The sequence below is a fragment of the Homarus americanus genome, unplaced genomic scaffold, assembly GCF_018991925.1.
Source record: "Homarus americanus isolate GMGI-L3 unplaced genomic scaffold, GMGI_Hamer_2.0 scaffold33468, whole genome shotgun sequence".
Taxonomy (NCBI): Eukaryota; Metazoa; Arthropoda; class Malacostraca; order Decapoda; family Nephropidae; genus Homarus; species Homarus americanus.
Genome location: NW_024714177.1, coordinates 3,389,792 through 3,403,614, shown reverse-complemented (window position 1 = coordinate 3,403,614; position 13,823 = coordinate 3,389,792). Strand labels below are relative to the sequence as shown.

Below are 13,823 nucleotides of genomic sequence, written 5' to 3'. Positions count from 1 at the left end.
AGAAGGAGAACCTAGCAGCTACTTTGACAGTAGGAGGGAACCTAGCAGCTAATTTGAGTGGCGGGAACCTAGCAGCTACTTTGGCAGTAGGAGGGAACCTGGCAGCTACTTTGGCCAGTGGAGGGAACCTAGCAGCTACTTTGTGAGTAGGAGGGAACCTAGCATCTAATTTGGCGAGTAGGAGGAACCTAGCAGCTAATTTGATGAGTGGGGAGAACCTAGCAGCTACTTTGTGGTGGGAGGAACCTAGCAGCTACTTTGGCCAGTGGGAGGGAACCTAGCAGCTACTTTGAGTAGGAGGAACCTAGCATCTAATTTGGCAGTAGGAGAGAACCTAGCAGCTAATTTGATGAGTGAGGAACCTAGCATCTAATTTGAGTAGGAGGAACCTAGCATCTAATTTGGCAGTAGGAGGAACCTAGCATCTAATTTGACGAGTAGGAGGGAACCTAGCAGCTACTTTGGCAGTGAGGAGACCTAGCAGCTAATTTGGCAGTGAGAGGGAACCCTAGCAGCTAATTTGTAGTAGGAGGAACCTAGCAGCTAATTTGATGGTGGGAGGGACCTAGCAGCTAATTTGACGAGTGAGAGGGAACCTAGCAGCTAATTTGGCCAGTGAGGAACCTAGCAGCTAATTTGGCGAGTAGGAGAACCTAGCAGCTAATTTGTGAGTAGGAGGGAACCTAGCAGCTAATTTGGCAGTAGGAGAACCTAGCTACTTTGACGAGTAGGGGGAACCCAGGCTAATTTGATGGGTAGGAGGGAACCTAGCAGCTAATTTGACAGTAGGAGGGAACCTAGCAGCTAATTTGACAGTGAGAACCTAGCAGCTAATTTGTAGTAGGAGGGAACCTAGCAGCTAATTTGTGAGTGGGAGGAACCCAGCGCTACTTTGGCAGTAGGAGAGACCTGGCTAATTTGAGTAGGAGGAACCTGGCAGCTAATTTGGAGTAGGAGAGACCTAGCAGCTAATTTTGACAGTGAGAGGAACCTAGCAGCTACTTTGAGTGGGGAGGAACCTAGCATCTACTTTGATGAGTAGGAGGGAACCTAGCAGCTACTTTGACAGTGAGAGGGAACCTAGCAGCTAATTTGACGAGTAGGAGGAACCTAGCAGCTACTTTGGATGAGGAGGGAACCTAGCAGCTAATTTGATGATTAAGGGGAACCTAGCAGCTACTTTGACGAGTAGGCAGGAACCTAGCATCTAATTTGACGAGTAGGAGGGAACCTAGCAGCTAATTTGATGAGTAGGCGGGAACCTAGCAGCTAATTTGATGAGTAGGAGGGAACCTAGCAGCTACTTTGATGAGTAGGCGGGAACCTAGCAGCTAATTTGACGAGTAGGAGGGAACCTAGCAGTTACTTTGATGAGTAGGAGGGAACCTAGCAGCTACTTTGATGAGTAGGAGGGAACCTAGCAGTTACTTAAGGCTGTATCACATGGGCTTCCAATGTCTGAATAAGTGCCAGTGCCTGAGCATATTGCACTGGCACTATTTTCTACTCTGCTTTCCCAGATAGTGATTTGATGCTGCATGATCAAAACTAGAGTTTCAGTTCTGGAGCAAACTTTGTGTCATAAAAACTATACCATCTACTTTAAGAATGAATAATTCACAAATTCTTTTGAAATGAGGCAACGAGAAGAAAACATATTAAATTTATATTTTGAAGTGAAAATAATGTCTGCTTTGATTTTTGTGTTTACAACTTTACTTGTGTTCACCAAGACATACAGAATGTACAAACAATAAATGCAAAATAATTACAAGGCCTTGAACAAAGGGAATAAATATTTCTTGGTGCACCAGTGAGAGTTAACAGGATGAGCTGGGGGGAGTTATCTTATGATTATTTTTCAACTTCTAGTTTCCAGTAGATTAATTTTCACTTTCTTCTTCTTTTTTTATTCATTTATAGCCATACATAATGTGGGAAAAAACTAGCATTAGGTCAAAAACAAAGGGAATAAACATTTCTTACGTCCCCGGCAAATGTGGGAGGGGGTGCAGTCGGTATCTCAGTCTCTTCGCGCTGTGAACTGTGTTGTGATTTTTCAACTCGTGTTTTTGGATAGATATTTATATTTTGTTACATGCGCACACAATCATTCATAGAAAGTGCAACAAGAAAATTATCATAAGGTCGAAAACACAAAGGGATTAAACATTTATTACATGTGTAAAGCTAGCACAAGGGAGAGAGGGAGTGCCATTCTTTCACAGCTCTGCTGTCTCGTGCTAGTGACAAGATTGCTAAATGGCAACGCAGTATTTGTTCTTTTTTTATTTATTAATAATTTGTATTTTTCTTCACATTTACTGGTACACTATACAGGATATTATTTTATGTACAAAGAATAGCTTCTTCCATATCCAAACAATCCTCTGGGAGACATGAAATGTTCAGCTGCTTAGCCTTGTTGCTGTGTCGATGCTTGAGGGCGGCCACATGTGAAGCAGCCAGCGTCTATGCAAACGGCACCACTGGTGGCTGTGTTAAGCTTTGATTTGGCTTTTCCTTAATAGTTTTATTTGCATATTTTCACCTAGATAGTATTTTATTAATGTTTTAATGTGTTAGGTAGTAAGTTACAGTACTGTAGTTATGTACTATTAATCATTAGCTGTATACCGTACAATTTATGTTGGCGTACAAGATCACGGGGTGTATAAGACGACCCCCAAAATTTCCATTTAAGACCGGTTTTGAGCTATACTCGCTGTATAAGACTACCGCAAATCTGACACATACCACTGGGAGCTTACTGCCCCAGTAGTCCTTTACAAACCATCCCACTGACTAGTGGAGTGATGTTGTTAAACACTGCTAAGCAACACATCCTTGGTTATTTAAAATAAAGCCAATTAACTTCAATTAATGGCATCAAACGTTACCAGCTGGTGTAGTATGAACACTATTGATGTCACTTGGGCGTCGGTTATTTTACTGGAACTAATGTCGCCGAGAAAATTTTTACCATTTACTTGAAATGGATTTACTGTTTTATTTGTTTATTTATTTATAATATACTGTAATATATTAAATGCACTGCAGGTATTTTCTTTAATTTATAAATTTGCTTCGCGAGACGATCAGTAGGACTGTTCGGACTGTTTACACCAGCCTTTGGTCTCGTCTTTTCTAATTCAGTGGTATTTCATTAGGATTTGAGTGAAAAAGACTACATACTTACTACATACTGCTTATGAAGGAGTGGCAACTTGAACTTATCCATGAAACCGTATTTAAATACCATACCGGTATTTAAAGACGGCCATTTGTTTACTTCGGTGGCAGTTGCAGATGGCGGGCGGTGCTTGATGGTACCTGCATTTACTATGTTGATATTTTACGGTATTTACGGTAGTTAGACAGGTTTATAATAATTTTTAATATTTTAATATACGTACACACTAAACCACAGGATGTAGAGGTTCGGATTTTATACCCGGCGTTTAAGACGACCCCTAATTTTGGGCTTATTTTTTTAGGGTTCAAATTCTGTCTTATATGCCGACATATGTCGGAAGTGTTTTCTTGTTCGTGAACCGATTTCGTGTTTTGGGGATATGATCTTGGGGTATTTTGTTATTGGGGAACCAAACCGCCTTTTTTCCACGTTTTTCTATTTAAGATACGAAAATTCAACTAACGCTTTTTTATTTTATTTTATTTTTTATAACCTAACCCTTTTGTATCTCGAGGGATACCTGTAGCTGTATACAGTTTTAGCAGATTTTGGCTACAATTACTTTATAACAGCATCGACAATGTCATGGAATGCTTTCTTAAATGTCAGAAATTACTATATTAGTGTTAGATTTTAATTTGGACATGTTTATCTATGGTACAAAGTGACTGAATGACTTGACTGAATAAGGAGTTGTACTTTACATTATAGTAGTGTACAGTACAGTACTAACATAAAGAGATGCTGGCAGTGGGGACAGGTTTGAAGCATTGTGCAGATGGTATCCAATACTGTACTGTACATAATGAAGTTTTGTAGGTTAGTGGATTACAACATTGGATTTTAAAGCCGAGTGGTGAAATTTCACAGGTGCTTCTTTTGTGTTTCACAAACAACTCTTGTAATAAGCCGCTGTCTATGGTTATTAATCTGTTCCTTCCAAACTCATTGACCAAGATTGTAAAGCTATTTGATTGGTAATTGAGTGAGTGGATAAGTGAATAACTTTTTCCTGCCTTTTCTTCAACCTTGACTGTCAGTAAGATAATTTGCTTTCTTAACCAATAATAGTAATTGTTATCTATTTAGAAGTATTATTAAGTACTGTACTGTGGTGAAGTATACCATGTTTACATTGGGAATGTTAGGTAAGGGTTAAGCAGCCCCCTCATAACACTTTCTGGGGGGAAGGTAACAAGTTAGAATGTTCAGTATTTTGGATAACTCGCATAGTACAGTACATAACAGCACAGTACTGTAGTTCATTATTGAACAGTTTAAAAGCACCCACATTCCAGTATACTTCCTCAACTTTATTATGTATTTTCCTGTAGTGTCACCATGATGTAGCTAAGGGCTTTTAAAATGTGTAAAGACAAATGCAACTTTGAATATACAGTACAGTACAACAGTATATACTGTACGTAATATTTGTATTTCATGTGGGAATTGGAAGCTGTACAGGGGGGGGGGGTCGTTTTTTTTTGTTTTTTTGTAGAAGGGAATTTCTTCAGTGACACAACCTCTAACAAAGTTGGGGATTGATCTTCAGTATTATCGTCGGTTCTTTAGTCAGATTTTTCCTTACTGGTTTTAAATTTGTGAGGTTGGCATTTATCATGCTTTGTGAATGTGTATGTTTGCAAAAAAGCGGTATGGATTTTTTTAGTACGTATACACTAGTTGTTATCAGTTAGGAATATGGTTTTCCACTAATGAATGCACAAAAACTAGCATCTGATGTCCTGTATATTTGCCGGGAATTATTATTTTGAGGGTGCACCATAACAAGGACAAGTTCTGTGAGAAGTATTTTTGTGTGACATGATAACCGACAATGAGCCACTTGGCTTTAATCTACAGTACAGTTCTAGTAGTTACAGTTAATTATTTAAGACAAAGCTGAATTTAATGAAACCGTGGAAGAACTTGATATCTGATGGCTTTTTAAACAATTTCGGTAAATGGCCCATTAGGTTCTAGCTTCGAGAATGTTTTATAGGTTTCTTGAAGTGCAACATTTTTCACATTAAGTGATGAAAGATTAAAGTCTTTTGAATTCATATAAATAGATAGTGTTCATATGTTTCTTATGGGGCTTTGATAATTGTTATATGAACTCTGGGTTAAGTTTAGCTGATTGTGATGATATAGGTCTGTTATTGAAGGATGGTTGTGTAGGGAAGAATTTTTATTTATTTTTTTTCAAGTCAATTGGTAAATATTCAAGAAGTAGACAAAGATTGAGACAGTTGTTCTCTTTGTAGGACAAGTGTGTGTTGGCTGGGTGGCTGGGGGGAGAAGAAACGTTCAGGTGCCACCTGTGTTCCGTGCATTGTGGGTCGGCCAATGACTTACGACGGCACGTCATGACTCACACTGGGGAGAAGCCATTTTTATGTCAATACTGCTCTCATCGCACGGCACGCAAGTATAATTTGAAGAAACACATGCGTGATGTACATGGGGTGCCACTAGAATTGCTCTGGCCCAATAGTGGATCAAATACCTCTTTGGAGAGTCAATAAACTATACTACAGTATTATATAATGTGTATACGGGACAGTATATATATTTTTTTTTGCTAGATTTTCAAAAAGATTGCTCCGTGAACAAGGATTATATTTTAAAGATATGGTTTGAACTACAAATTTTCATTTTACAAAATACTGTACCTGGAAGTGTAACCAATAATTTTTTATACTTTCCCAAATGTTGGTTCTGAAGTGTTTAAATGAAACTGTACAGTATTAAGAGGTTATCAGAATTCAGTGTCGTTCATAAATACTGTATGTCAGTTTTAAGTGTTATGGTATTTCAGTGAATTGCAAGGAATATGTTTTATTTAATTGCTATGTGTTCTCAACTAAGCACTTGAAATTGGGCATAAAATGAAAACACACAAGGAAACCAGCATAAGACTAAGAAAGTCAATGTGATGTAAAGACAATCAGTCTCACATTCCCATGAAAAACTTCCTCCTAGAGGATTTGCTGAAATACTCAAGAATGTCACAGGGAACATGTGCTTCAGCAATGTATTTGTCAGTGTTGGATCATTTAAGATATCTGTAACTTTGCTTTTTTTGAGAAAAACTTTAACCTTGACAGGTCACTGTCAATAAATAATTTTTAGGAAAATGTCTGTGATTTTATATTATAAACAAATAAATTATGATCTCTCCTTTATCCTTTCTTATTTATCATCATTGTTGTTGCAATTCATTTCCTGGTCCAGGCCTGTAAAGAAAATTGGTTTCTGTCATTATATAAATATTATCCCCTAAATTATTAAATATAAAACAAAACAACAACACATCAACATTATTTAGAGTACCTTAACATTTTTGGGTCATACTGGCAACTCCATATTCCCATGTCTTGCCTTTATTGTGATCACACCTCACCTGATTCTAAAATAACTACTGTACCTGGATCATCAGCTACCGTACAATCATAAGAATGGTGTATCATAAGCGTATTTGCAGTACAGAACATAAATGTTTTATTTTTTGCTCGGTACTGGTTTCAGTTACATCAACAAACAATGTAGAGTAATAATATTAATCAGTGAGATGGTTGGGGTTGCTGTGCTGCCCCCAGCTGCTCAATCTGGGGTTTGGTGGTGGATTGTGCCAATGTGGCATTAGATGGCACATCCAGCCTGCTCCAGTTCTGTTTTTTTGTGGAAGATTCGGGAAAACTAGACTCACAAGTATCTGATTGAAAGCTTAGTCGAAAGTCATATCACCCACTTTGCCGTAGTTGGGTAATTCAATGATGAAATTTCTGTTCTTCCTAATATTTTTGGAATTACCCAAAATATTATGTCCTAGGGGGTATTGTAACCTTAGTTTGAGGTGTATTAATCTCCGGCACCCACTGTTAAGTAGACTACCATGATTGTTATTAAGTCATGTAAAGGTTACCTGAAATATTAACCCTAATGAGAGAGAGATATTTCAGATCACAAGGATTAGACTCCCTAGCTTATTTCACCTGAAGATTAACCTAACCTGACCCCAGGTATCATTAGGGTGGAAATAAGATAGTGTCTTTTATCTTCTGGCGATGCAGTCCTATGATCCCGTAAAAGTTTGTTGTATGATTATTCCTAGGATTGTGAATTCTGTGCCGCCTGTGTTAACGAGGGAGCCTTCTTACAGCTTTATGAGAACTCCTTATACCTGATACTGATGTCCATGGTCATTACGAAGTCTCTCTCTCTCTCTCTCTTTTTTTTTTTTTTTTTTTTAAACCACAAGGGATAAGGTGTGTTACTGGTTGTGGTCAGTGAATAGATGAAGCCCAAGTTTTTACTTCTTTTACATAACAGAATTCCTTGGGAGATGTAATTGGGGAAAACTAGTATAGGTATACTGTACAATTAGATGGACAGGCATAAATACAACAAAACAAAAGTGTTAAACTTATTTGCTATCTAGGTCATTTATGGGACATTTGTGTTTGTTATTGTATGGTGTGTAGGAGTGTTCACTGATTAGCTTGTTGGCTGGAAAATACTGTGCTGCCATAGGTGTGTGGTTTCTATAGTAATTTTATGCACTTGCCTTTATTCACATATATCCCACTTTGTGGTACAGTACAGTATTGCATATATTTGTAAAACCTGAGTGTCCCTTCAAAGTTAGCAGTCTAATCTCTTACATTTTTATATGCTTTTTATTTTTATCAATCATATCAACTCTACTCTTAGGAAAAACTTTAAAAGAAGTGTCATAATTATTTAGAGCACTTTCTTGCCTCTCATCAAGATTAGTTAAATACAAATTTATTTGATAGCTAAACTAATTTGTTCATCAAGGTACCAGAAAGTTGGATCCCTGTTTCTTGTATTGGTATCTGAAGGGTTTAGGGAGGACTCAGCAACTGAACCTGCATTATATGTAGGGAAAAGCTTCATCCTGTTGTTAATGTAAAGGTCATGATATGTGTATGAAGAAAAGTTCAACTGGTGTTGATAATAATGCTCTATATTTATGGTAGGAACTGTTATTAAATACTGTACTGTACAGGAAATGGAATTAATACTCAAATTAGGAGGCATTGTTAGGTGGGCATATCCTCTTGATAGCAAAATTGTTTAGGGATACCTTCTTAGAAAGGTTTTACACTGTTGTAGTATTCAAGGGGTGTCTCATTTTTCTTCGCAGTTAAAAAAAAGAAGAAGAGAAAATTGGAATTAAATAACTAGAAATTGAGACTTTGTTCTGTTTATTGTAGGCTGAGGGCCTGGAGTTAGGGTGGCTGGGGGGCAGTGAGGCGTTCAGATGCCACCTCTGCACAGTGAGTTGTGGCTCGTCCACCCAGTTACAGCGGCACGTCATGACTCACACGGGGGAGAAGCCTTTCTCTTGCCAATTCTGCTCCCACCGCACGGCCCGCAAGTATAATCTAAAGATCCACCTGAGAGATGTACATGGAGTTCCTATTGACCGTAGATTTGGTAGATATTGATATCAGGAGAGAAGATTTGTGATAAGATAAATTTTGTGGAATGATAATCGCCACATCGCTTAACAAACAGAGGCTACCAGTTCTGTTATAATTGAAAATGAGATTGAAGGTTATCGTAATACACAATTCAGAAGTAAGAATTTTGTATTTGCATTCGACAGTGTCGTGAAATTCTTGCTTTTTAATTGGTTCCTGTTGACATTGTTAAATTTGCAGGGTAACTGACAGACAGCAGTTTCTTTCTTTTATCCCCCAAGCAAATAAGATCCTATAATATCCAGAGATTACCTCTTAGGCTTTGAGCAGTTAGCTAGATACTAAAGAGATATACTACAAGGAATCTGTTTGTATTATATTGGAGATACCCCTCTACATGCACTGTATACTACTGTATAAACAATGTTCAGTATTTTGTCAATGGATGGGTTTTATTGTGTTGAAACATATTGTGTACAGGTAGTTTGTTGTTTCAGAGTACAGTATAGTAATGGCCATAGACCAAATTGTAAAAACTATGATAACAAACAGTCTGTAATTTGTTGCTGCATATTTGCACTGCAGTATCTTGGTTGTAACTTAATCTTGATAAAGGTGATCTGTTTCGACTTGGGTGTTCTGGTATATGTTGCTAATACAATAATGTTTATATTCTTCAAGCATTGCAAGTTTAACATAGGACGCTGGAAATAATGTATAAGAATATTTTTTAATTGAATAGATTTACATAGAACGTGTATTGTATTGTATTCAACTTTCACAGAAATTGTAATGTGTTTAAATATGACCCTTATTCAGAGGTTACAGTGATTGAGGTAGAGAAATTGAAACATAAGGAAATCTAACTTTAGTTGAGTTTGATCTTGGGGCTAAGGTTGATGTACCTTTTTAATTCAATTTACTGTATATTTCCTGTATGAAAAAACAACAACAGCTTTGTTTACATGATTCTAAAAGAAGAATAGATATATGTAAATTGGAGAAATAGTGCACAATATATGTTTGTGTGTAAAACTTGGGCACCAGGTTAGGTGCAAGTGAGGTGGGCACCAGGGATGGTTAGGTGCAGTGAGGTGGCCGTGGCAGTAACGGTGCGTTTCCTCTTGTAGGCAACGTCCCCGGTGTGGACTCCCCGCGACCTCTTCCCTGGTGCGGGCCTCTCATCGCTCCCCCACAGCCTCCCCCGGGCCCCAAGGTTCTCGCCTGGTGAGGGAGGTGTACCTGGATCTCAGGGTCAGGCCTACAGACATGTGGTCCCACGCTGCTGTATCTGCTACAAGACCTTCATGCAAAAAAGTGATCTTACACGGCATATGCGGATTCACACTGGGGAAAAGCCCTATGTGTGCCATTTGTGCCCATATCGAGGAAATCAATCAACACATTTGAAGAAGCATTTGTATCTGGTCCACAAAGTGGATAGCTCATTAACTCAGCCACAAAGAAAACCCTTTCCATGAAATGGATATATTGTATTTTTGTTTGTTAAATATTTTGTTTTTAGTGATGGGTAAAGTAAATTGCTGTACTGGTATCTCACTTATATGGCATTACATAACCTTGAAATTAATGGGATGTTATAACTGGTAGTTTAGTACAAGAGGAAACAAAAAGCCCATCAGGACTTGACTGATATCATTGAAAGTTAATACCTCGCAACGTCGGTCCATCACCAGTCATCTGAACATTAAGCACAGAATGCCAAGCAGCACGGCTAAGACGAACTCTCTCTTCTCTTCTAGGGGTGGACGGCCAAAGAAAGACTCTCAAGTGGTGATGTCTCCATCGCAGGCTCCATGCTTGATTCTGAGTTCCCCCAGGATGGGGCTGTCCTAGCCCCAGGCACATCTCTCTCTTTAGATGCCATTCTTCCTGGCCAGAGCTTTACTTCCCATGGTCTTAGTGACCACAGAGGACACACATGTCCATTCTGTGGGAAAAGTTTTATTAAAAAGTTCAATCTTACTACACACATTCGTATACATACAGGCGAAAGACCATATGCCTGTCCGAAGTGCTGGTATCGTGCCAATCAGCGTTCACATCTGAAAGCTCATGTGGTTGCTGTGCACAAAGGTGACAGCTGCTGAATTTGAGACTACTTAGAAAAAAAATTTATAGGAAGGTTGCAAGCAAGAGAATATATGTGTCAAGTGTCATTGCTAGGTGAATGCTTCAGTCAAGTTGGAGTTATCCATTTGTTAGCAAGTTGTCTGGTATCTTAGAAGAAGCATCATTCCTGAAACTGGTATGGTGAATGTTGTTGGTGCAGCTATACAGTACAGTGAAAGGGTACCACAACTGAGACTTCTTGTTTCTTTCTTTATAGGCTACAGGGTCGGAGCTCATGTCTGATCGCTCATCTCCGCTCCTTCCTCCTCCTCCCTCTGCTCACACTCATCTTCGACACTTCCACCGAGTGGCGTCACTTCATGCTGCTGTTGGAGAAGGCTCACGTTTGGCTGCTTCTACCACTAGTGTTCAGCAGGGCACCAGCCGGAGTGCTCTTGGGAGTGGAGGTGGCATTGTTGTGGATAGAAGTGATTATGGTATATCGATGGAAATCATACACTCGTCTCGAATTGGTCATTCCTCTAGTCAGCCAATGGCATTGTCAGACCACTTAAGATTGGCCAATAGATGGAATGACTCTATGAGCAATGGAGCATCAGTTCTTGATCTTGGTAGCATTCAATCCAAAACAAAAAATCGCATATGTGATCATTGTGGAAAAGTTTTCCAGTTTTCCAATGACCTAAGAAAGCACATTAGGACACACACTGGAGAAAAGCCTTACAAGTGTCCGTACTGTAGCTATCGAGCAACACAAAAGGTTCATTTGCGTGGACACATCTTACGACGACACAGACCAACACATGACGTCAGCCAAGATGGATAGATCTTATTCAGAGCTTTGTATCACAATGCATCAATTGAAATTCATCAATCTCTTATTTATTGGAGCATTGATGTAATGATCAATGAAGAGATTGGGAATATTTAAGAGGCTGTATTTTTTTTTCTTATAGGGTGTGCTGGCAGGCCCCATGGTAGGCGTAGAAATGGATGGTCCCCACACCTCTCAGCCTGACAACTTTCTTCTCTACAAGAAACAAGACCATCTTGGCAGGACTCTTTATGGGTGTCGAGTGTGTGCTAAAACATTCTTCTATGCTGGGGACTGGCGAAAACATATACGTACCCACACAGGAGAGAAGCCATACCAGTGTCCTGTATGTTTCTACAGGGCAGCTCAGAGGACAAATTTGAAGAGGCATATACTTAGAAAACATCAAGCCCGATCGTTGCCCACTGTACCTACATAAATTACATCCATGCTGCTCTACCATGTTCAGTTAGGATTGGTTTGTGCTGAATGTGTTATATCAGTGGAATCAGTTGGTTGGCTAAGTGGATTGTTAGACATAGGGCAGCCAGATAAGTGGATTTAGCCAGGGAGATAATTGCTGGAGATTTCTGGTGCTAAGTCATTAAGTTTTAAGTGTAATATAAATCAAATTAATTTTTAGTTCAAAGACTGACAGAAACCATGTCTGCTTTTTGTTGTAGAGCTGGCTGGGAGTAATCGGGGTTCCGCTCGTAGGTCAAGACACTGGCAAGCAGTATGGTGTCAGGAAAGCTTGTCAACTGCAGGCATTATCTGGCAACTTTTCTCACGTCAATGCCATGGTGACTGGTGAGAAACTCATGACTGGACCAGGAAGGTTCATCTGTGAATTTTGTACAAAGAAGTTTAGTCACAAGAGCGATCTCACCAAACATCGACGGACTCATACGGGAGAAAAACCATACCAGTGTCCTCTGTGTCCTTACCGTGCTACTCAGTCCTCGCACGTTCGCCGTCATGCTCGATTCTTACACGGGCAAGACGTATATGAGTACAACTCTACTACTCCTTGACCATGATTTATTATTTGAAAAGCTGTTATCCTCACAAGAAAATGTACAGACTGTATTCATATTAATCTTGATTTTAATAATTACAATATTTAATTTATTTTTTGTGTAGGGAATTAAAGTTCAGCTTGAGTTTCTTCAATGCCTGTATATTTTTGTACATGTGCCAATAAACTTGTAAATGTATACTGAATGAGAGTTCACTAGTAACCTATGGTATTTTTTAAATGCTTTTTTTATTGTGCCCTACTGAATGCCATCCTGGAAAATACACACACATGTTTGTTTGGGTTATTCAATATTTTTGGGTTATTCAAAAATTTATATATATATGTATATATATATATATATATATATATATATATATATATATATATATATATATATATATATATATATATATATATATATATATATATATATATATATATATATATATATATATATACATACATATATAAGGTAAAATTAGTAAATTACAATGAAAGACTGCAGAATCACGGTAACTTCAGTAAACTCTGTAGTTTGCAGACATTGAAAAGAAAATAATTGCTATCACCTAAGGTACATTTTCTGTAATGTTTTCCTGTACATGGTCAGAACTGTGTACAGTATACTGTACGGTAGTGCAAATGAATACAGTGCTGTATCACCATAACAATGATGGTATGGTACAGTAGAAAACTTGAAATTTATGTTTCCACAAGTTGGGGTTTGTGTATGTCCATTTAAAAAGGCTTGAAATGGTAAAAGAAAAGGAAAAATTATAAATTTTCAATGAAGACAACATTTGGATTAATGATACAGTATAGTCAGTTCTGCTATAACGCGATAGTGGTGTTCTTGTAAAACACCGTGTTATAGAAATTCGCTTAATAGAAATAACAGGGCTTATGGAGAAAATAGGGTTAGGTGCGGATTACTACCCGAAATCGAAAAAAAATTAGTAGTTAGCCTAACACAAAGGATAGCACAGTCTAAATAAATGTTACATTCATATCTAATAATGAAATCATACAGTAAATGTAACACTTTACCTTGAAAAAATATGAATATAACTTGATGGGGGAGAAGGGTGATTTTGAGGTAGATAACATCAAGCTTCTCTTCAAGGGTTACAGCATTTCTTTTACGATCATCACCGGGAATGCGATCACCAGAACGCTTCTTGGAGATATTCTTCTTTACCATATTCACAGTTAATACCACAAAATTAGAGAAATAGTAAGCAAAAA

The 13,823-nt window shown here is 38.2% G+C and overlaps 2 protein-coding genes across 10 annotated transcripts in view; both read left to right on the top strand.

Moving 5' to 3' along the window:
- Positions 1-13,823, top strand: part of LOC121876999 (protein tramtrack, alpha isoform-like) — a 125,732-nt gene that overhangs the window by 35,285 nt on the left and 76,624 nt on the right. The window contains exon 5 of one of the 8 annotated variants that reach the window (XM_042382622.1): positions 11,000-11,693. The exons of 6 other annotated variants lie outside the window; for them this stretch is intronic. In XM_042382622.1, the coding sequence (XP_042238556.1) occupies positions 11,000-11,569 (570 nt within the window). In that variant the 3' untranslated portion in view covers positions 11,570-11,693. Of the gene's footprint in view, positions 1-5,463; positions 6,340-10,999; positions 11,694-13,823 lie in introns of those variants that run through there. One more of the 8 variants, XM_042382646.1, reaches the window with a different exon arrangement.
- Positions 8,629-12,776, top strand: LOC121877040 (zinc finger protein 286A-like). 2 transcript variants are annotated; one of them, XM_042382657.1, is made up of 2 exons: positions 8,629-8,806; positions 11,700-12,352. In XM_042382657.1, the coding sequence occupies exons 1-2, from the start codon at positions 8,771-8,773 to the stop codon at positions 11,994-11,996; spliced, it is 333 nt and encodes a 110-aa protein (XP_042238591.1). In that variant the 5' UTR covers positions 8,629-8,770; the 3' UTR covers positions 11,997-12,352. The 2 variants fall into 2 exon arrangements, with proteins under 2 accessions (XP_042238591.1, XP_042238587.1); XM_042382653.1 differs by having other exon boundaries at positions 8,634-8,806; positions 12,241-12,776.

Bases quoted from the DNA above. Each gene is read 5' to 3' on its own strand.
- LOC121877040 (XM_042382653.1), top strand. From the start codon at position 8,771: ATGAGATTGAAGGTTATCGTAATACACAATTCAGAA. The intron at 8,807-12,240 runs GTAAGAATTTTG...TTTTTGTTGTAG, and splicing joins TCGTAATACACAATTCAGAA to AGCTGGCTGGGAGTAATCGG.